Source organism: Sinocyclocheilus anshuiensis, unplaced genomic scaffold (genome assembly GCF_001515605.1).
Source record: "Sinocyclocheilus anshuiensis isolate Anshui unplaced genomic scaffold, SAMN03320099.WGS_v1.1 scaffold20, whole genome shotgun sequence".
NCBI lineage: Eukaryota > Metazoa > Chordata > Actinopteri > Cypriniformes > Cyprinidae > Sinocyclocheilus > Sinocyclocheilus anshuiensis.
Genome location: NW_015558646.1, coordinates 1,366,542 through 1,390,837, shown reverse-complemented (window position 1 = coordinate 1,390,837; position 24,296 = coordinate 1,366,542). Strand labels below are relative to the sequence as shown.

The following is a 24,296-nucleotide window of genomic DNA, read 5'->3' as shown; positions in this document are numbered from 1 at the left end:
AATCATACTAGAGACTTCTAGATGATTCTGTCTGCAGATCCCACTGAATTATACTAGCAAACTCTTTCTGGGATTACTGAACTCTATTGCCTTCCAGAATGATCTCGACTGTCTCCATACTCTTGAGTTCCGCTCTCTGGTCACCCATCCCTTCACTTCTTACAGGGGATTATATTGAAGATTCAGGGGGTTGAAGGATTAGCCAAAGCAGATTAAAGTGGCTATCCTCAACCTGGTAATCCAGCCATCTGTCAGAAAGCAGTCAGGCAGCATTGGGCTGCAGGGTGTGATTTGTCTCCCTTCCTCAGCTTGCTAATTAACACTGCCAAGGACCAGCTCTCACAGGCTACAGGACATCAGGACTGTTTTAAAAAAGAAATACTCTTCTAAAGAGTTTAAAATGCAGGAGGCGTATTTGCTTGGCCATCCTGGAGTAAAAAATAATATTTTGCATGGAGGTCAAGGACCATTGCCGCATTTTCCGAAGGGAACCAAGGTAAGGTGTATATATGGTCCTGGATAGCGCTTTTGAGTGGACGTTTGTTTGGATGGGTTCTTGTCTAACCATTTGTAGTTTGATTCTACTGATGATAAAAAGGTTTGGTGCATATAATTGCACAGAAGTTTGGCATCCTATCGTTTTGGACAGCGGCGTATCTGTGCCAGGTGACTTTTTCCCCCCCTACTTGTCCAGCCATATGGCCCTCAGCCTGGAGAGGATGACAAACATTTTCCACGACAATGCCAACATTCATCTCTCCATTTACCAGCTGTGCTCTGTATTCACTCTGTGTTCTATTCCATCAAGGTGTCTGTTTCAGCATGCTTAAAAAAAACATACATTTAAATGTCTTATAATGAAGGTAAAATTGGACAATGAAGCTATTAGGATGGCATGAGGAGAAATACATTCTGACTTAAAAACCCTGCATTTCTCTCCCAAACACATATAAACCCATACAGAGTAGCAAATTACAAGATGTGCATGGTGTACTAAGCAGGACAAATATCTCAGCTCTTTCTTAATCCTGTTCTTATTCTCTTTTTTTTCCTCTGCCTTCCTACCCACAAAGCTGGTGTTCCACTTTCAGACTCTGTTGGACAACTTTGAAAGAACAGTGATTGGCGACAGTCGCAAAAATAAGCATCCCACAGAGATTTTCGTGGGGAAGATGTTCAAAATGGAGGTGTGGGCGGTGCTGTTAACCTCCATGAGGATTGGAGAGGTGGCGGAGTTTTGGTGTGATGCTATTGTAAGTCTTTGAAATCAAACTAAACCTCTTGTTGTGCCTCCCACTGTTTTTCCCTTTCTATAGGTATAATCACATCCGCTTCAATTGGATCTTAATTAATCCTCACATAAGAATGGAGGAGAATGTGTCTGATGTATTATTCACCTTTGGTTGCTTCCTACATTTTCTGTAAACATTCACATTTGCTGTTTTCTCTAAATACTCAAATACAAAACAAAATACAAGGAAATTAATAATCCATTCTGCAAGTCAAATGAGACTAAAGATTCAGGTTAGATGATTGATGTAGAAATAAGTTGCTTCCCGCTACTGCATCAAGCACCACGGCAAAAGAAATCAAGAAATTGTGAGTTTGCCACATATATTGAATGTGGTGCCGTTAAAACAATATGTACCACAAAATAAATGCAAAAAGAAAATATATTTCGGGTTCTCCTAGAGTCTACAAGCAAAAACAAGCAAATAAATCTTAGGTAATTCTGTAGGAAACACTGGCATGTGATGTTATTTTATTTTTATTTTTTTATGCAGCACACAGGTCTTTATCCCATGGTGTCAAAAGGGATACGACTGGCTGCTCAGGGAAAGGACCCTCTAGAGGGCCAAAAACACACGTGTGGCATGGGAAACTTGTTTCACTACCATTCGACAGGCTTTCCAGAGCTTGATGAGCTAATGAGGACACCTCAGCCTTTAATCTTCATCGTGGAACTAATCTCGGTGGGTCAGGTGTATTCACACAGTGCAAGAAAACAAGCAAATACATGCACGCACCCTTGCACAACAACACTCTCATACACTCATTCTAGTTCGACTCCTCCACCTCCAACAGATTTCTCGCTGCAACCCAAACAGAGCGTAAAAGAATGTTACACAATCAAGTGCTACACGCCAGGAAAGAAATGTTGTTCCCAATTCTCAGACCATGTTTTCAATCCTCAACCAAGTGAGACAAGCACGCTCCAATTCTCTGTCTACCTCAGGTGGGCGACCCGTTCTCTTACCAGCGGGAGTCTTGGATGATGGAGAAGGATGAGAAGCTAAAGGTCGTGCCCTCGCTACATCTTTTGGGCAACGCTCTGGTCAAGCAGGGTCGGTTCCGTGAAGCTGCAGAAAAGTACCAGGAGGCTGTGGTTCTGCTGCGAACAGTCCAATCCAGGGTAAAGGAAAAACAAAATGACATGGAGGTTATTAGGGGGCTGTGAAGAAACTAATAAGAAACATTCAGACATTCAGACATCGATGAGTGCACCTGAGTTTGTTTTCCTTCCTCTGTAGGAGATGCCTGGAGATGAAGACTACATTAATCTGGACAGGCTTATCATTCCTCTTGTACTGAACTACTGCCAGTGCATGTTAGAGCTGGAGGAATATTATGAAGTCATAGAACATACAACAGAGCTCCTGGACAAACACAAAGGTAGGCCGTCTTATTAGCATAAACCAAATGGTTGAGGTTTTGCTTGTTAGCATGACCCAGTTCGCCCCTGTTGGTAGATGCTGTAACTACACTGTCTTTTACCATTGACAGCCATTAAAAAGTAGTCCTATATAGAGAGTGCTGCAGGGAAACCATATTTGTGACCCTGGACCACAAAACCATAAGTGTAATGTGTAAAATTTTCGAAATTGAGATAAATAAGCTTTCCATTGATGTATGGTTTGTTAGGATAGGACAATATTTGGCCGAGATACAACTATTTGAAAATCTGGAATCTGAGGGTGCAAAAAAATCAAAATATTGAGAAAATCACCTTTAAAGTTGTCCAAATGAAGTTCTTAGCAATGCATATTACTAATCAAAAATTAAGTTTTGATATATTTACAGTAGGAAATTTACTAAATATCTTCATGGAACATGATCTTTACTTAATATCCTAATGATTTTTGGCATAAAAGAAAAATCTATCATTTTGACCCATATAATGTATTTTTGGCTATTGCTACAAATATACCCCAGCGACTTAAGACTGGTTTTGTGGTCCAGGGTCACATTTTTGTAGGCCAACCTGTAAATTAGCATCACACTTGACAAAAAGCCAGTAATCCAGTTTTTGGATTATTGCAGAAAATAAGCTCTATGACCAATAAAACTTCATGATTCTTAAGGTATGTTCACACCAAGGACAATAACTATAAAGATAACGATAAAGATATAGTTCTAAAAATCCACACCACAGCTATAATGATAAATGAACAGAGAAACAATATTGTTGGAATCACTTTTCAGAACAATTTTTTCAGTCTTCATGAAAAAAAAAAAAAACATTGACACCCAATCAGAATCAGTCCTGCTGTAACAAGTTCGACAATTTAAAGGGATAGTTCACCAAACAATGAAAGTTCTGTCAATAATTACTCACCCTCATGTCGTTCCAAACCCGTAACACCTTTGGAATTGTTGAATAAAGTCCTTTTTTTTGCACACAAAAAGTATTCTCGTAGCTTTATAAAATTACGGTTGAACCACTGATGTCACATGGACTATTTTGTCGATGTTCTTGGTACCTTTCTGGGCCTTGAACGTGTTAGGACCCTTGCTGTCTATAGAGGGTCAAAAAGCTCTCGGATTTCATCAAAAATATCTTAATTTATGTTCCGAAGATGAACGAAGGTCTTACGGGTTTGGAATGACATCAGGGTGAGTAATTAATGACAATTTTCATTTTTGGGTGAACTATTCCTTTAAAGCGGCAAACGAGCATGCACTTAGAATAAACAGACAATATCATCTGCTGGTGTTGGCGCTAATATAGTTAAATTTATAGTTGTCATTCTTGGTGTGAACGGGCCTTTACATGTTATGTTCATCAAAATAATCTTCACAAATGAACACAATTTTTATGAATTTGGAAGCTTAAATGCAATTACCATAAGTAAAAATCTTAACTTAGGCCATAAAAGAACTACACCAACAATAAGCTTCTGGAAACTCTTTCAGCATTTATTTAAGTTGGAATGTTTGAGTTAGAGTTGTTTGCAAGACCATAAGTACATACACAACAAGGCAGTAAAAACTGATAGTGAGTAGATGACGTTTAATATCCCCAACAACCTCTGCTGTCCCATTTAGCCACTTGTTAGCAACCGCTTTTATCAAGACATGTAAAAGCTTAAAAATCATAGCATAGAATAAATTGTCATAGAACAAAACACGAATACATCTTGTGTTAACCACAAACCTTATTTCAGGCATTTAAGCATAACCCACTGACTAAGTTGTTTCCCGTTTTTAGGACTCCTTCCTGCATCACTCTTTTTAATTAAATAAAATTAACCATACATTAAATTCTGTAATACATTACTAACAGGAAATCAAACATAAACTCATAAAAGTCACTGGATCCACAGACAATGAAAACCTGTGCATTTAAGTTGAGGTATGAACATACCCTATTCCCTATAACATTAGCTACTGATCACCATGAGAATTAGCCCTTTGCTTTTTGAGTATCATAAATAATCCAGTTGCATTCACATTCATAATTACACTTGGCAGCATGCATAGTAATCTTCGTCCTCGGTGGTTTTGGTTCGTTTAAGCTTGGCTGGCTGCATGAGGAGTAGGGACAGGAGTTGGTCTGTGTAAGCCCTCTTGAAGCATGTGAAGTGACAGATGTATCGTCTCTCGCGGTGGCTCCAGAGGCAGTGTGGGTAGCTCTCCTAATGAGCCTTATGCATATGCAGCCGGCAGAGTGACTTCGGCCTCCTGCAGTTCCACTTTTTGAGGACACTTTCTCCCATTTCCCCATCCCCTCTAATTCTAGCTATTCATTTCATTCTGCCGTGCCCCATGTGTCACCTACACCTTGTTGTCTGTTTTGGTTCAAATCTTCCAACCTTGCTCTCTTTAACATTTCTCTCGTGTGTCACCTGGGGAGCACATCCTTTAGAAATGTGCTCACAGAATCTGCTGTTTTTGCCAGAGGCTGGCGTTGGCTGGGGGAAGTCTGTTTAAATGTTGGCAGAGTGAAAGATTTAGTAAAGAGCATGATCAAATGAAAGAGAGGGTGAACCATCAATGGGGAATCTTAACCAGGCGCTTGAGCCCACTCAGAGCAAAGATTAGGTGTGTGTACTTGGTGTCCGACTTGGGCTAAATCAACAGTGTATGTGTAGCAAGGTTCCTTTTTTAATGGTATGAAAGCAAAATACAGCACTTTTTAAGATAATAAATGGATATGAATGCACATACACAACGTTCAGAAAGACAATGCAGCCTCAGTAAGTAAAATTAAATTACAGTCCCATTATTGATCTTTTCCAGACTGTGTCAAGGCCTACTACAAGCGAGCGAAGGCCTATGCGGCTGTGTGGAGCAAGAGGGAGGCCAGGAGAGACTTCCAGATGGTGGCCAACCTAGACATCACACTGTCTCGATTGGTGCAAACAGAACTCAATCTTCTCTCTGAGAGAATGAAAGAAAAATACTGGGAGGATAAAGAAAGGTACTGGAAGATCCTGGAAGACAGAGAAAAGGAACCAGAGAAGGAGGACATCTCTGAGATGGATGCAAAAGAGGAAAGCAGAGGGGAACATTCTCAGTCCCCTGAAGAGGTCAAAGATGCTGAGGAGGGAAAGAATCCATCTGTAGCAGACGAAAACAAGCATGACACCAAAAGTGAAGAGTCGGCAGCGGAGGCCAATCACAGGATAACAGCTCTGACCGAGGGCAAGGACTGGCAGCAGATGCTACGGCTAATTATGCTGCTCCAAGACGAAGGCAATTTCAATGTGAAAGAGCATAAATACACTGAGGCAACTGCTAAGTTCAAGGAGGCTCTGGAGTATGTTGACCATCTCCAAACTAAGGTGAGCTTGCCGAATGAAAATACAGTATAGGATTAATTGTAGAGATCATCAGTGCATTCCTTGTTTGTTATATACTTGATAGCTATAGAAGGCACTGAGGACAAGCCCCTCCATTTAAAAAAAAAAAAAAAGCATAATATATCAGGAGCTGTGATTTGAAATTGTAGCGAGCCACATAAAAAGTGGGATTTAAAACCATGAAGAAGCCTCTTAATTCAGTATTACACTGAGAGTGCAAGTGATAGTGGTAATCCAAAACAGCTAGTGTCCACTTATCTGAGAACTACTGGGCAAATGTAAAACTGTCTGAAGAATATTCATGAGCCAAGCTGAAAAAGGTTATATTTTGTTTGCACATTTTAGATCATTCTTATGGCCAAGTGATACCATCTAATGGCAAGCATCACTGTTACTAATGCGTAAACATAAGGCTGGGAATTTGAACAAACCCTTGCTTATGAGTATTAATTCTGAGTTACTGTCATGAATGGTCTCAAATCATGTGGCTTGTTTAGAAGTGTACGGTCACTTTTCATCAGACTTTCGAATTTGATGGAGTGACCTGAACCATATGAAAGACAATAGAGACATGGACTAAACACCCACACAAAACACTACAGTATCAAAAATACCCATATTCAAAACACCTTATCAACCACACAACCACTCACATTTTCCTCAGAACATATAAAATATAGTAAATACATACCTTCTCGTATCCCAGAGGAGATGTACAATGGGATCCAAAAACTGCTTTGCAGGAACGACAGGGAAGCTTAAAAAAAAATCCCATGGGGAATCAGCAACTCAGTGCTCACTAAGCCATATACATCCCTCTGTGTGTTTTTGAGGTGGAACATAAAGGAGAAGACTGGGAATCTCTAGAGAAAGTCCGTCTGCCACTCTGTCTAAACCTCAGTCAGTGTAAGCTGGAGCTTGGGGAATACCTAGAAGTGGTGGATCTCAACTCTAAACTGCTGAAGAAACATAAAGGTGAGCTTATACACTCATTTACTGCAGAAATAGACATTGACCAGGAGTGTCCAATTCTACTCCTGGAAGTCTACGTTCCAGTCCTGTACACTTTTGCTCCAATATACCTGCCTGGAAGTTTCTAGTGATCCTAAAGTCCTTGATTAGCTTGTTCAGGTGTGTTTAATTTAGTTTATGCTGGGTACACACCACAAGATAATCGGGCTGATTTTGGGCAGCTATAGAAGGCACTGAGGACAAGCCCCTCCATTTAAAAAAAAAAAAAAAGCATAATATATCAGGAGCTGTGATTTGAAATTGTAGCGAGCCACATAAAAAGTGGGATTTAAAACCATGAAGAAGCCTCTTAATTCAGTATTACACTGAGAGTGCAAGTGATAGTGGTAATCCAAAACAGCTAGTGTCCACTTATCTGAGAACTACTGGGCAAATGTAAAACTGTCTGAAGAATATTCATGAGCCAAGCTGAAAAAGGTTATATTTTGTTTGCACATTTTAGATCATTCTTATGGCCAAGTGATACCATCTAATGGCAAGCATCACTGTTACTAATGCGTAAACATAAGGCTGGGAATTTGAACAAACCCTTGCTTATGAGTATTAATTCTGAGTTACTGTCATGAATGGTCTCAAATCATGTGGCTTGTTTAGAAGTGTACGGTCACTTTTCATCAGACTTTCGAATTTGATGGAGTGACCTGAACCATATGAAAGACAATAGAGACATGGACTAAACACCCACACAAAACACTACAGTATCAAAAATACCCATATTCAAAACACCTTATCAACCACACAACCACTCACATTTTCCTCAGAACATATAAAATATAGTAAATACATACCTTCTCGTATCCCAGAGGAGATGTACAATGGGATCCAAAAACTGCTTTGCAGGAACGACAGGGAAGCTTAAAAAAAAATCCCATGGGGAATCAGCAACTCAGTGCTCACTAAGCCATATACATCCCTCTGTGTGTTTTTGAGGTGGAACATAAAGGAGAAGACTGGGAATCTCTAGAGAAAGTCCGTCTGCCACTCTGTCTAAACCTCAGTCAGTGTAAGCTGGAGCTTGGGGAATACCTAGAAGTGGTGGATCTCAACTCTAAACTGCTGAAGAAACATAAAGGTGAGCTTATACACTCATTTACTGCAGAAATAGACATTGACCAGGAGTGTCCAATTCTACTCCTGGAAGTCTACGTTCCAGTCCTGTACACTTTTGCTCCAATATACCTGCCTGGAAGTTTCTAGTGATCCTAAAGTCCTTGATTAGCTTGTTCAGGTGTGTTTAATTTAGTTTATGCTGGGTACACACCACAAGATAATCGGGCTGATTTTGGGCCGATTTCTCCCCTTCCGACAATCCTAGGTAATGTCCCGATTATCTTGGTGGTTCTAAAGATTATCTTATCAGATTGTCCTGTGGTGTGAGGTGTGTTAAGAGTGACTGAAATGCCACCCAAACCACCCAATGCGAGCCGGCCAATTGCTCCATTATTGCCTGTAGTAAAAACAGCCTTGGGCTATGTCAGTTAGCATTTACTACACTCTTCCTTTAGCGGCCACATCTCAATGCTTCACTTTGTCAGTGGATCCAGGAAGTTGAACCAATTGCATAATTCTCCATATATTGAGTTATTCCCTGGTATCTCCATCCAGCCCCCTATGTAAAGAGTGAAAACTGTTGTTTACTTTTGAATGAATTATTTATCAGGAAGCCAATGCAATGTGGCAAGACCTAGTCTTCACTCTCTCACTTTCATCTCCACCACAGACAATATGAAAGCTGTGTACCAGCGGGCCCAAGCTCACGCCGCATTATGTAACGAAGACGAGGCCCACAGGGATTTCAATATGGTCATGCAACTGGATCCCAGATTCAAACCCATCGTCAAACAGGAGATTAAGAAGATGGGTGAGAACATAAGAGTGAAGTGTGTCAATGAAAACAAAAACTACTGGACAAGCACTCAGGAGAAGTGGGAAAAGAAGGCGCAGACCAAGAGAGGAAAGAAGATGAAGAAAGGAGTGACATGGGCGGATGAGAGTAAAATGTTGGGAAGGAACGATGAAGGACAACTGGCAAGATCTGGCTGCGGTGACAAATCAGAGGAGAGCTGCAGTGTCAAAGCAGGTAATAAAGATGAAGGACAGGATGAGAAGAAAAACTGCGAGAACAAAAAGGACGAGAGATTTCTGAACCTGAAAGAAGCAAAAGAAAAACCTGCGGCTGTAGGTAAAGACAGGTATTCAGTCCAAAGCAATGTGCTGGGAGATAGTACACAGAGATCACAGACAGATAGCGGGGCCACTGAAACTCTACTGACCAATGACATTACAAAGAAAAATGATGGCCAGGATGAGATCACAGATGAAAAACAAGAATCTCGTGCAAAGCCAGACAAAGATGCAAGCAGTGGAGCATCAAGGGAAGAAAGACTGACGGACACGACTGGACATGATGAAACAGAGGAAAGCTACTGAATTTAAGATGGAGAAGACAAATGTTGAGGAACCAACAGGAGCATCACCTGCAAAACCTGAGAAATTCACCAAAAATATTAAATGCAAACAGAAAAAGAAACAGATGAAATGCCATCATCTGAAAAAAAATACAAACCAGACAAGGTGTATAACAAATAAAAATTTATTTCTTTGTACACAATGAGTAGAAAGCAGCCAGTAACTCGTTCATTTTTAAAACGCCTTCCTTTCACATTTTGTACAGATTAAAAACACGAAAAACAAAAAACTAAGACATTAATTATGGTGTTAATAATTAAAAATAAAACTGCATTGCACATGAAAATCAAAACATAAAAAAAACACAACGCATATATTGCAGGGACACAAATAAAACGTAGTATTTGTATTCAGGTCATTTGACCTGAAAACAACACAACATGTCATGGTGTGTAATGGCGATGCCACAGGTTCAGAGGTTAAACCAGTAAATGCCCAGTTGTGTAGTTCAATATTACAAACAAGCCTGCAAAGCCAGAGACATATTGGGGTCGTGACACAAAGGTCTGCTACATACAAACAAAAATAATGAGTGTATTTGTTAATGAGGCAGATGGCTAAATATAGCTCAGGCAGCCCTTAGCAATGCTGTCAAATCCACAAAATATTTCCTTCTGTAATTTAACACATCCCACAAATTCAGCACATCTCATTTTCTAAAAGTAGACAAGGGAGCAATTATGAGTTAAAAAGATCATATTAAGGAATAATAGATATACATACAGTATATGCCAGAATTGAGAATTATTATATTTTGCAAATGGTATGCATATAGAAGAATTTCCATGTATTACATAATGCTACATGATTTGCTACCATGTTGAAGCTCTACATATCATAATTTGCAAAAATGTTTAATAAATCATCTCCCTTTCTACAGGCTTAAAAGTCATTTTCTTAATCAGCATTTTGTCTTGCTTTCTATTAAAAATATCTAAATATACTTAAAACATGATTCATTTATTTGAAAAACAATTTTGTATGATTTTATTACTTCTTTTCAGATAATATATTGAATCGTTTTTTCAAATTTCTTCACATTTTAGCCATTTTACTTAAGATGTAAAATATGCTTTCAGATAAGATTGGGTAAAAAAAATGAACTTAATTGTAAAGTATAGGTCTATCTCTGAAAACAAGTCATAATATTAAATTTACTAAATGTATCTTGTTTTAAGGATGTTTGGATATTGTACTGGGAAAAAAGTGTTGAAATTACTTCAGACAATCCACACATTCACAGTCCTGAATTAGTTGAGACTGTTTGGCATGGAATAGAGAGGGAGCTGGAGAAAGAAACCGAATCGCAATGCGCATACTTCAATGTGTGCGTTTGTATGTGTGAGGTGCTTTTGTCTCCGAAGAAGCACTGGAATGATAAATGGGTGTCACTGTGGATAGAACACCAGATGTTGACCTTAATGAGGAGCCATGCAAGTTAAACAAAGGCAGGCATATGGGGCGGAGGGGACCCGAGTTTCCCTCTCTCTCTCTTCCTCCACATGCTTATTTGTATCTCCTCCATTATGAAGTCACCCCACCTTTCTAGAGACCAACCTGCAGCGCCGTGTCCTTGGGGACCTTTCCTTAGCAACTGCATCAAAACAAACAGACAGCTCACCACTGTGATGTAAAATGAGATCACAATGCGTGCGAAAGAAAGCCGGCGATGCCACAGTGAGATTCAAGCAAAAAACCTACAGTGCAACAGGGGTCACTTTGTGTTTTTATGGAGAAGGGGAGAGCGAGGAATCGCTATACTTCCAACATGCTTGCCAAAACAAATGGAGAACATCTCTTGCTCTCTCAGCTGCAATAACCTCATTCCTGTTTGCAGGGGCTGCAGTGCCACAACCCATCACCGTGAATATTTACACACTTTTCTCTTTCCCATTTGCAGTCTTTCCTTCACGCCGTATCTCTTCCCGCTCACTATCTTTTTCTCTTTTCTAGTCACTACACCCCCAGCATCTTCTCTGCTCATATAAATCTGACACCCCACAGTAAATCACTCCACAAAAAAAGCCTTTTTTCTCTGTTTACAAAGAGCGTGATCCATTTGCCGTCCTCCTCCCTCGGCATAATGTAAAATAATCCTTCCACACACTCACTTTCATTTTCTTCCTTAGATTTTGGAAATGCTGAGATCTGGAGAACAGCATTTGGTAAACAAAATACTTACATCAGGAAGACGACAATAAGACAGTGAGATGTAAGGCTGGTATTCTTTAGAAAAAAAAATAAGTGGGAGCTTTGAAGTCTTAAGGCATAATAAGAGCTATGCTGGGTTTAAAATGAGTGTAAAAGACCTTCCCAAGCCAAAGTGAAAAGGGCCGAACCTGGCATTGACTCGTCTCCTTGGGTATCTACTTTCTTGTTCATGCCACGCTGGACAGCTGTAATTTAACGGCGAGTGCTCTGACAACAAAACAACACTACAAATCTTCATTCCTGAAAGACCTTTTCCGTTGTGACTGGAAAACCAGCAGCTGAGAAATCTGCTCATCTCCTCAATAGATCCTTTCTGTACGAGTGGCTACACTGCAAAAAAAATATATTTATTAATCAAGGTTTTGTCATGTTATCCAAAGAAATATCTAAACATCCTTAAAAACAAGATACATTTATCTGAGAAGCAATTTTAGGATTAGATGTGATCTCAGTCAATACATTTTTAATGAAGTTTTTCCCTCCTTGATTTAAGCATAAATCTCACTACATTTAGTTAGAAATGGTTTGGGTTCAATAAATGTTGTGCTCAATTGTCAACATTCATTGCATAATGTCTGTTACCACAGAAAATAATTTAAACTCACTTCAGTTTTTAAAAACAAAACAGGCATATTTTTAAATAAAGATTTTTTTTTTTTTGCCAGTTTAATTAGGAAAAATAAGCTGTTCTCTGTTACATAATACTCTCTCATAATACACTCTCGCTTTGAGGAGTTTGGAGTTGGTAAGATGTTTTCGATGTTTTTTTTAAAGACGTCTCTTATCCTCACCATGGCTGCATTTATTTAAAAAACAGTAACTGTAAAATATTATTACAAACTAACATAACTGTTTATTTAAAAATGTATTTATTCCTGTGTTGACAACACTGAATTTTCAGCAGCTATTACTCCAGTCTTCATTGTCACATGATCCTTCAGAAATCATTCTAATATGCATATTTAGTGTTCAAGACACGTTTCTTATTATCAGTTCTGTTTAATAATTATTATTAAACATTGGTGCTGTTTAATAATTAGTTGATTATTTGATGAACAGAAATTCCAAAAGAAAAAAATATCTTCCTGGCCCAAACATTTGAATGTTATTTGAAAGATGTTTATATATTTGTGATTAAAACAAGGCAAAAATACTGATCAAGAAAATTATTTTTGCAGTGTGTGTCTGTGTATTTTCTCTTTCATTTATTATTTGAAAGAGAGAAAGAATATCAGGGCAGGAGCATAATGCTCATGGGCACTTTGGCATATAAATAAATGAAGACGTGTCGTCCTTACAGTGTAAATAAGCTTGCTGTGTGTCCCGACAGTTCAGGGGAATCTGCTCTTTTCTGCTTCACAGAACAAGGGCCACGCATTGCCAAGCATGACTTACCATCGGTATATGTGTATATTTGTATTTATGTGCATGAGTGAGTCACAGAAAATAGTAAACCATTTTCAAAATGGAAAAAAAAAAACTTACACACAGAGAGGTTGCTGGCACAGGGATACCCAAGGTGAGATCCCACTTCTGCATGGTGTAAGTCAGGGTTCCTCAAATCTTGCCCTGGAGGGCCACTGCGCTGCGGTGTTTAGCTCCAACCCTGATCAAACTCACCTACCTGTGATTTTCTAATGATCCTGAAGAAATTGATTAGTATGCTCAGATGTGTTTGATTAGGGTTAGAGCTAAACTCTGCAGGAAAGTGGATCTCGTGGGCCAGATTTGAGGATCCCTGGTGTAAGTCCTGTTTGTGGTTCTTGTGCTGTACTGACGAAGCCACACACTTTGCATTACGACACGGATTAGCACAGTGTCCGGATCAGTGCAGGCCTTTGGCACCATGTAAACCTTAGTTTGTTTAGTTAGCACTCAGATATCCCACAGCTCTTTGGGATTGGCAAATGGCCGCAGGCTGAGAAGGTTGTCTTGAAACTCTTCTCGCTGCCGCCTCGTCTGTCCATGGATTCGCCAGCCCTGCATTCTCAAGACCCTGCCCACAATAAGATGAGCAATACGACGCCTGAAAATTTTAAGAAGGCTGTTATCATCTAGACAGATCAATAGAAAGCTGAAACATCAAATGCAAAGATCAAAAAAGTTTTCAAATGTAGTTCCCTTTAACACACTGAATAGCAGGTAGTTTTAGTTGAGTTTTAAGTACTGCATCTGCATCGTGTACTAAAATAAAACATCTTTTAAGGAAATGGTTCAGCCAAAAATAAACCCGTATGACTTTCTTTGCTTCTGAAGACTGTCAGGAACAGACTGGTAGTTGTTTTTGCTGAATGTCTTACTGATTTAGCTTTCAAATGCTTCATGCAAGATTTGAAATGAATTAGGTCCAACATCATTGGTTCCTAAGTGTATTGTAGCCAAAGGAGATGTGTTTGAAAGAGAAATTAATTGAATTGAGAATTTAGCAACTTTTGGTTTTCTGGTTTTCACTCAAATCATATCATACAGCTTCAGAAGACTTTTAATACAGTGCATGAGTCATACGGGCCATGTTTGCAGTACAATTCTAGTGCTTTTTATAGTAGTATAAATCACCATTCACTTACAGATTCTGCTAAACTTCTACCGTGTTTCACGATAGAAATGACACAAGGTGAAATACTCCTTATATGTAAGCTTATATATTTCCAAAATAATGAAACTATAAGCAAACCTGCACAATTTTAGGCCTCTGAGTTTTGCTTCAGGTTCCTCATGGACCTGGCTCAGATGGGAAGACGTTCCTCAGCTGTTCGATTACCTGCTGCAGCTGCAGTACGGTGTCCTGCTCATGATCCAAATCTTCACCTACACAACATTAAATGCTACAATCTAAAAAATGCTGGATTAAATATAACCCAGCGTTGGGTCAAAACAACTCAATAGCTGGGTTTGTCCCTTTTTAACCCAGCGCTGGGTTATATATAACCCAGCATTTTTTAGTGTACAATAAACATGACCTCGACTAAAAGCATTACAAGTTTACAGCAACATATAAGCCTTATTTAAAGTCACATCTCTTTGAATCCCATTATGGGTCCATGTTGGCAGGATGACAGCAAAGCTGCAAGGTTATTCCGGGTGTTACCTGCAGCTTCTGTGTCTGTGGTCTCTCTACTGGGAGGCTCCCCCTGGTGGCCACCCCCTGACACAGGAGACGATAGAGAAGAAGGATCTGAGCCATTGGCCTCCGAGTCGTCTTTGGGCTGGTAGACGTGACAAAATGATGAGAGAGCAAGAAACCCTTATGAAAATAGTTCAGAATAGCATCCAACCACACTACTCTATCATTTCTGCAGTATGAACATGACCGTTCAAAGGTTTGGGGTTAGTATGATTTTGTTTTTATTCAGCAAGGATGAATTAAACTGATCAAAAAAGACAGTAAAGATATTCATAATGCTACAAACGATTTCTATTTCAAATACATTTCAAACCATTATTAGTTTATTAGATAATCAGTCATTTAATTTGCAATAATATTTTACAATTATATTACTGTTTTACTGTACATTTTACTGCCTTGTTGAGAGACTTATTTCAAAACATTAAAAATAATCAGTCACACTTTATTTTAGGGTCCAATTCCCGCTATTAACAAACCATTAACTATGCCTTTTTCCTTAATAAACTCCCAATTTGCTGCTTAAAACTTATTTTAACTACTTATTAATAGTTGGTAAGATAGTTGTTGAGTTTAGGTATTGGGTAGGATTAGGTATGTAGAATATGGTCATGAAGAATATGTGCTTTATACCTACTAATAAACAGCCAATATGTTAATAATAGCCATGCTAATAAGCAACTAGTTAATAGTGAGAATTGGTCCCTATACTAAAGTGTTACCAAATAATCTTACCAAGCCCTTTTGAACAATATTACATAGTTCTTTTTCTAAATCTCATTTCATTTTTAAATGTAATTTAATTTGTTTTTTTTTTTTTTATAAAACAAGTTATTTTTAAATACTTATTAAATATATAATATATAAAATAGTGTAGTATGTATACTGTACATATCATGCGTATACCAACAGATGTGCATAATTGTATACTAATAAATATTAGACAGTATATATTGTGCAGTATGCAGTATGCTAGGCTAACCATGCTTTAAACTGAAAACATTATTGATGGGTTCTCTGATGAGAAAAACAGTTTTACAGAGTTTTCAAATGCTGCCAAAACTCCAAACTTCGGCATTTATCGACCAGGGATTTGGCCCCTTTTTCATACATTACAAAGACTGTGTATTTTCTTGAGGGCTGAACTGATAAGAAACTCTTTTTTTTGTTAATTTTACAGGCAGATGAGTTGAAATGAGGCTGTTTGCATGAATACCTCAAATTTATTCTGAGTTAAACTCTTTTATCGCTTTACAGAGATGTCCACAGAGGTAAGACTGTAACTTTCCCAGCGACTTTCTAGGGGTGCAGAATCTCCATAATCCAAGCACATTATTGCTTCCCCCATTACACATCTCTCGTTCGTTTTTATAGGTTAAGTCGATCTCTCTCCCCCCATTCCTTCCCTCTATTTCCATCTAATTCCTTTTCACCTACAGCTACAGCCTCAGTGTTTTTGCTCTGCTCTCTCATTCCATCCAGCCTGCCAATCATATCTCTGCAGCACTACCTCTCTTTTTTTTCTGCACAACCACCTCTTATCCTATTCACTCAGCACCGCCTGAGCTTTTCTTTTCCCTCCTCGGCCTGCTTTCTGTCTTTCTTTCACTAAAGAAAAGGATCCTTTTTCTGCCCACTCTATTCTGTCCATCCCGCTCCTTAAGCTCTATGTATGTCAGCTCAAGAAATGACTTGCTTTCTACCCACTCCACCTGTATGATTCCATCTCCATCAATGGTGTTCTTCCCCATATATAATCTCTCTCTAACTCTTCCTTCCCATCTTTGCAATTTACCAGAAGCAATTCACCAGAAGTTAGTATGTCTTCCTACAGTCTCTCGTCCTCCATCTCTTTTCAGGTCTCAATAATAGCTACTCTTAAAAAAATTCTTTCTGTCTTCACATCTCTTCTCCTTTCACCTGAGACAAGTCTTTTCTAGTTCCCTGTCTCCTTGTCCTCTCTGAACCTGCATTAGTAAGCATCTCTTGCCTCGCTTTTACCCTTCTACATGTGGTACATCAAGGCAGTCTATAATACGGTCTATCCTCCTCTGTTCAGTCGTCTTCCTACTCTTTTTGCCGAGAGCTTCAAATACGTCTTCTTTCTCCCCTCTACCTCCCTTTTCAGTATATTTTGTAAGCCCATCTTTACTTCTCTCACAGTGGCTGTTTTTAAAGCTCAAAACATTCCTTCAAACCCATAAACATTTAACATGAAAGTCTCCAGCGCAGAAGGCCCTGATTTACCTGTTCGTGTCCTCCCTGTACAGTGGTAACATAATCAGACAACTCCCTACGCGCCATTCCTTCAATGTTTCTATAATAATAATCTATTCTGGCTCACACTTTAGTACTCACTGTGGGCATACTTCTCATTTTTTAGGTATACAGGCATATGTTTTAGGCTATATCTCACCTGCAGCAGTAGTTCTCTGAGTCTGTGTAGCTGGGACTCCAGTTGCTTGTTGTGGTCCTCTAGAATCTGCATGCGCGTCTCCAGGCGGGTCTTGTGCTGTCGAAGGACTCGAGCCTCGGCTAGGAGCTCCTCGTCCTGCTGACCGGCCGGTGAACCGGGACCCGACTCCAGCAGCTGGGGTGAAGATGCTGCCTCTTCATGCTTCCACTTCAGCCGCCGATACTCACCCTGCAGCACCCTACGGGAGAGACAACAGCATCATCATCATCATCATTTAGATTTAGGTCATTATACATGCTACATCTAGACAAAAGCTGTTACATTAAACAAATGTGATATAATCAAGTTTCTTTACTCAGTTTAGAATTACATACTCTCAGTTATACAAATTCATTTTGTATCTTAAAAATCTTAAAGGGGTTATGAACTGCCTCTGTTTTTTATTTTGTACTGTTCTCTGAGGTCCACTAATAATGTTATCAAGATTTTTACATCATAATTTAGAATAGGCTATTTTCTGTTCTGTTTTTAACCCCCCTCATCAGAACGCTCTGTTTGAATAGGTGTGGCAGATTGTAGACTCGGAAGTAAACACCCAAGGCTAGGATTGGCTTGTGTATGTTTGATAGTCTATGTTCTTCACAGATGGACGCTGCTGTGATTTAGGTTAAAACGCATAAATACTCAGTACATATAAAACAATCCGTTTAACAGACAAGGCTATAGCGATAGCGTAATAAAAAACAGTTACTCACACGTGTGTTGCGACATTACTGACGGATTCAATATACAGTAGTTGGCACAGCATCATCTTTTAGTTTCAATCTTTCTGAAAACCCTGCATCCAATTGTGCCTTGTTTGTAAGGACCAAGTTCTAACTGACGGTCTGGCACTTCATTAAAAATAAAGTTCATGTAAATAAAGTTTATCGTTACTTCTCGTTATTTACACTATGTGTGTGAATCGGTAGGTGGAGCTAAACAGGCAGTGATGCAGAAGCAGGCGTTGATCATCTTCTGCAGAGGCAGTGTTTAGCCACACTATTATGTCATAAAGTGGCACATTCCACAATCTGTCGCTTTGGCAGACTGGATTCAATATAAGCTGTTTTTAGATTAACGAGAAAGTTTTGAGTTCTGAAACATGCAGAATGTTTTTATAGCACAATGACCTCTTATAGGAGCTAAACAGGCAGTGATGCAGAAGCAGGCGTTGATCATCTTCTGCAGAGGCAGTGTTTAGCCACACTATTATGTCATAAAGTGGCACATTCCACAATCTGTCGCTTTGGCAGACTGGATTCAATATAAGCTGTTTTTAGATTAACGAGCAAGTTTTGAGTTCTGAAACATGCAAAATGTTTTTATAGCACAATGACCTCTTATAAATCAAAAGAACAAGGGAAATTTGATTTCTCAGTTCATGACCCCTTTAAACAGAAAAAGTTTTTTTCCCCTTCTAAATTTAATTTTTAAATGTTGTTTTTTTAATATAAATATACATTTCATCTACATATTTATTACAAAATACCTTAATACCTTAAATATTAAATATATAACTATTTAAATAATTACTACGTAAATAATTGCTTATAATGATCTGAATGTAATTATTAATAATTTGATAATTATTTGAATTGCTGAAAATAATCTAATAATTATTCTTTAGTTGTTTTATTTTATTATATTCCAGTTTCTGTATTGTTGTATATGGAAATATTTATTATTTTGTTATTTCTCTATTTGTAGCACGTAAGTTCAGTTGGATTTGGGTGGGTTGGATGGGTGTTTAACTGAGCAGCCATCACTCAGCTCTTTGTATCCCAATAATGACTGATTTATTCAGGGGGTTAAGGTTGCAGATCCCCTGCAGACACTAACAGTTAATCTTGCTTTGTTGACCTATTACTCACCTATAACAAAGCAAGACCACATGAGAGCATGACTTAAAGGTCAGGATTTACGCCAAAGACAAAACTCATAAATGACTCACAGGTGTAAGAGTAGCCTCTAGGATGAAATAAAATGGTGGACCTGATAGACGTTTTTGTGTTTCTGCTGATGTTTGAACCAGTTTTAAGGTCTAAAGAGCACAACTCATTCAGATTACTGTTTCTGACCCAGACTAACCATCACAATCATAATAATGTCTACAGTTTCCCAGTAACACATTTTATCTCAGCCAATTAAAAGCTATTAGCTCTACAATATCTTAATCCTCTGGAAAGCTGTGAAATTTAAAGGGCCATCACAAAGTGCAGTCCATCACAGCCAGAAGCCAAGAGTCACAATTACAAAGACAAATCATTTTACCCCCAATTATTTAAAATAACACGTTCAGCATAACCCTCAGTGAAACCATTGTACAGTTTAATTTCTGTACAAAATTATTTCAGTATTTATAAACATCTTTAAAATAAGATGCATTTATTTTGGAGACAAAAGTACAGAAAATATTTAGAGTTTCTTATATAATTGTATATATTTGTAATATTTAGTTTGTGTATGTGTGTGTGTATACATTTTATTTATAAACCTTTTATTGAACTAACAACCAAAAAGCATCGATTAGCAACCCCCTTAGCATCTTGGCAGTAACTTTTGCATGGTTAAATATCATTCCCATGTTCTTCAAAAATCTAAAATTCTAATTATTTTTGGAATTCAGATTAGTACCGCACAATTTACATATTTCAGCTTCAAGTGTGAACGTTCCCCTGGCTGTGCCCTCACCTGTTCTCGTTCTCCAGGCGTTGGAGGGTGCGCTGCAGCTCTTCTCTATCCTGGCAGTCCAGGTGGGCCAGCAGGTGGCCGTGGGGGGAGTCCTGCTCAAGGGCAGGGCTGGAGTGACGTAGGAGGTACTGATCTTCATCCCTGAGTCCCCCCACACAGGAGACAGTGCACACTGAACACATTAGCAGTGCCACGCAACAGCAGACCGACACACACACAGCGCCAAGCGTGCACACAAAGCAGCAGGTACATAAGCCAAATGCACACAATGCAGCAGTGGCATATCAACACAACACATGCACGCATATTTTGCATAAACTGCGGATGCCGTGTTTAGAGTGTATGCAAACACAGACTAACGCACACCATCATCCATAAAACAAACAACAGTGTAGATGCTGAACAAGCGGCGATCATACAAACACGCACTCTTGGTGATCCAAGCGCTCTCCATGCCATCAAATACAGCAAGCTAAATAGGCACAGCTAAAATACAGGCACACAGGAGCAAAAACAAATTACCACTACACACAGGAAGGACTGAAATAACGGCTCTCACATTAGTCACATCAATAATAAAAAACCTAGCTGTTTTCATGCACTCTGCTGTAATTATACAGGTGCCATTACATGGGCCATCAGTAAACAAAGGCCATTTACAGACCGCTGGATGAGGAAGATTTGGTAAAAGCCACCGAAATGGCACATTATGCCCTGTCAAACAGATATAATACATTACTCACTGATGCGTCTCTCTCTGCCTTTTAAAAGAACAGTTCTCCAAAAAATATTAAAGGGATAGTTCACCCAAAAATGAAAATTCTGCCATTAATTACTCACCATCATGTTGTTCCAAACCCGTACAACCTTCGTTCATTTTCAGAACACAAATTAAGATATTTTTGATGGAATCCGAGAGATTTCTGACCCTGCATAGACAGCAATGCAACTGACACATTCAAGGCCCAGAAACGTAGTAAGGACATCGTTAAAATAGTCCATGTGACATCAGTGGTTCAACCGAGAAATTGTTGAATAAAGTTGTTATTTTTGTTTTCTTTGCACGCTAATAGTATTATCGTAGCTTCATAATATTACGGTTCAAATACTGATGTCACATGGACTATTTTCACAATGTCCTTACTACCTTTCTGTGCCTTGAACGTGTCAGTTGCATAGCTGTCTATGCAGGGTCAGAAAGCTCTCGGATTTAATCAAAAATATTTCTGAAGATGAATGAAGGTCTTACGGGTTTGGAACAACATGAGGGTGAGTAATTAATGACAGAATTTTCATTTTTGGGCGAATTATCCCTTTAAACACAAATTTGTACAATATAAACTTCTTAATCATCTATTTTCAGTAAGATTTACTAAATATACAGTGTTTGTAAACATGAATCTTGCCCAACAGATGTCTGTTTTATGTTAAGCAATATGTAATTCACACTTTTGAGACAGTTGACAAACATGTTTATAGTGCATTATTTTCAGCATGTTAATTGCTACGTTAAGTGCAGCAATTCATGTGTTGTGCATTTTCATGTGTTATAATGTTGAGTTACACAGAGTGTGAAATTTTAGGTTTACAATAGAAACACTGTGTTTAAAAGTGTGACTGAACAAATCAACTCGGTTTGGCCCACCAGACTCAAATGTCCAGCTACGCCCAAGCCCATTTTTTACTCTGTGAAACAAATACTAATATTAATTTATAATATACCCATATTATTTTATTCTACAAGTCTTCCCAACAAATACTAATTCTCTTCATTTATGAGTTTGACTGTGAATTGTTCTTAGATGAACCTTTTCAAAGAATCATTTGATCCCGTTCACAAAACGGCTCAATGATCTGGTCACAATTAACAGTTGCGATGAAGATTAGGATTGAATAACAAAAATTTCAGTGTGTTCCTAATGGTTATCGTATGGTTTCGGAAGACTTGGAATACAGTGCATGAGTCATGTGGACCACTTTTATTATGGTTTAATTGTCCTTTCGCATGCTTTTTAAAGCTGGATAACTCATTGTAATTGCATTGAAAAGCAATTCTTTTGTGCTCCAGGGAAGAAAGAAAATCATAAAGCTTTGGAATGACATGAAGATGAGTTTATTTTTGGGTGAACTATTCCTTTAAATTTCCTTCTTTCTCTCACTCACAGAGCCATTTCCAGCACAAAACATGCACAGCCATGTCTCTGGGCTGTGATGATCTGACCTCTTTTATTAGTTTTGATTTCGTGCAGGCTCACCTAATTTCACCTATATATGCACTTATTTCAGTGGCTTTCCTTGTCCGCTGGCCTACAGCTCTTAACATCTTGTTTGGTAGCATTTCAATAGCCCAATCTCTCTCTTTCTCTCTCCCTCCTGTCAGCATCCAAGCCTGCTCTATTCATCCCTATTGTTGTGCTCCTTAATCACACAGACTTAATACGACGGAGGGTGAACCCACACATTGCCATGGGTCATTTTCATTATCTTTTTAATTAATGTGACTGCCCAGCCACACCAAACATGAAGGCATGCATGCATGGCCATGCGCACATCCACACACCCATGCATGGGGACTTAGCGGCCGTGATAGATTCCAGTGTGTGTGGGAGGTGGTGTACTCACAAACTTTCATCTGGAGAGAGACTGTCGGTGAAAAAGGAACAGCTCTGGTTCTCCATTTCTGCCAACCTGAAAAGAAAGAGCAAGCGAAATGAAAATGTCATATTACGGAGCACGGGTCACAACATATAGAAAGGCATACAAAGGCAAAGTCACTGTGCACTGCAATTTGTTTGCTGTAGCAAGGACAGTGGCTTCAAACACAAGAGGCGTAGGAACGGAATAGCATGGTTGGCAGAGGAAAAGAAGACGACAGCTGTGACTCAGCGACTGCATGACACCTTAGAGCAGTTTCTCCAACCTAAAAATCAAATGTTGTTATCCTACCCTGACATTTCAGATACCGTGTGCGACTAATCTGGGTGGCAAATTATCATGCAACGCCGAAGCTGTGCCTCCTGGCTTCACCCTCTTCTCTCTCTCTCTCCATGACAAAGCCAGAGGAGAATCTGTTCCCCTTTCACTTCATATGTCACATGCATTTTTATGACATAAATGCCTCTCCTGGGTATTTTCACCCAAACTCCTTGTAAGTTTGCATTCCCTGCATGGTAATTTATGTCAAGTGGCATGGTAAAAACAGAACATGAAAAAGATCTTCATCATGCACCACAGATTACGTGGCATACAACTGACATGCCATGCCCGAAAGTATACAGTATGAACGCTTTACGGTCCACTGCAGCTTGAGTCCTTGTGTCAACCTAAAGCCAACTTAAAGCTGAAATGAGCCATTTCTATGTATCTAGCAGCACCAAATGCAGTAGCAAAAGTAAAGTATAGTTTATTCTGTGGTCATCTTGAAAATATTTTCTATATAGGCAATTGTAGAGCTCCTATCTGCTTAAAAGGAGAATAAATGAATTCAAGCTTACATTTCAACAACATACACTACCGTTCAAAATTTGCAGTGGGTAAGTTTTTGAAAGAAATCTCTTATGCTCACCAACCCTGCATTTATGCATTAAACATTAATAATGTGAAATATTATTACAATTAAAAATAACTTTTATTTTATATATTTTAAAATGTTATTTATTCCTATGATGGAAAAGGTGAATTTTCAGCAGCCATTACTCCAGTCTTCAGTGTCACATTATTTCCTTCAGAAATCATTCCTATATGCTAATTTGGTGCTCAATAAATATTTCTTATTATCATAAATGTTAACTGTTTTTCCCCAGAATTCTTTGATGAATAAACAATTTGAAAGAACAGAAGTTTGAAATATAAATCTTGTCATTATAAATGTCTTTAATGTCAAACAATATTATTTAAAAATAAAAAAACTTACTGACCCCAAACTTTTGAATGGTTAGTGTATGTCAAATCAGCAACAAAATAAGACAACATTGGCAACAAATCATATTTCTTTAGCTCAATCATGCTAAAAATTTTAATAAATTAAAATAAACATTTCAGGCTGGTCCAGCATATTAAGTCACATTTATTTGTGCAGTACTTTTCATAACACATATTGTTTCAAATTCTTTTGAAAAAAAAAAAGTTTTCCAGAGATGACTTAGGAAAAACAGGTGACATCTCCATAATTGAGGCAACTGGCTCTATAATGTCTTCGGTTAATGATAAATCTCAATATAGCGCCCCT

The 24,296-nt window shown here is 38.6% G+C and overlaps 2 protein-coding genes across 6 annotated transcripts in view; one reads left to right on the top strand and one right to left on the bottom strand.

The window, feature by feature from the left end:
- The first annotated feature begins 184 nt into the window (after positions 1 to 184).
- Positions 185 to 11,818, top strand: LOC107680957 (aryl-hydrocarbon-interacting protein-like 1). The gene is made up of 8 exons (XM_016477052.1): positions 185 to 496; positions 1,074 to 1,253; positions 1,785 to 1,973; positions 2,237 to 2,413; positions 2,532 to 2,673; positions 5,521 to 6,065; positions 6,917 to 7,058; positions 8,836 to 11,818. Exons 1-8 carry the CDS (start codon positions 401 to 403, stop codon positions 9,543 to 9,545), a joined length of 2,181 nt encoding a protein of 726 aa, XP_016332538.1. The 5' UTR covers positions 185 to 400; the 3' UTR covers positions 9,546 to 11,818.
- Positions 11,819 to 13,474: 1,656 nt separating this feature from the next.
- drp2 (dystrophin related protein 2) overlaps positions 13,475 to 24,296 on the bottom strand; it is a 133,962-nt gene continuing 123,140 nt past the window's right edge. For all 5 annotated transcript variants that reach the window (XM_016477066.1, XM_016477067.1, XM_016477068.1 and 2 more), the window contains 6 exons: positions 22,691 to 22,756; positions 20,069 to 20,209; positions 17,336 to 17,573; positions 14,884 to 15,001; positions 14,470 to 14,603; positions 13,475 to 13,821 (listed from right to left, as the gene is read on the bottom strand). In XM_016477066.1, coding sequence (XP_016332552.1) covers positions 14,509 to 14,603; positions 14,884 to 15,001; positions 17,336 to 17,573; positions 20,069 to 20,209; positions 22,691 to 22,756 — 658 coding nt within the window. In that variant the 3' untranslated portion in view covers positions 13,475 to 13,821; positions 14,470 to 14,508. The remainder of the gene's footprint in view (positions 13,822 to 14,469; positions 14,604 to 14,883; positions 15,002 to 17,335; positions 17,574 to 20,068; positions 20,210 to 22,690; positions 22,757 to 24,296) is intronic.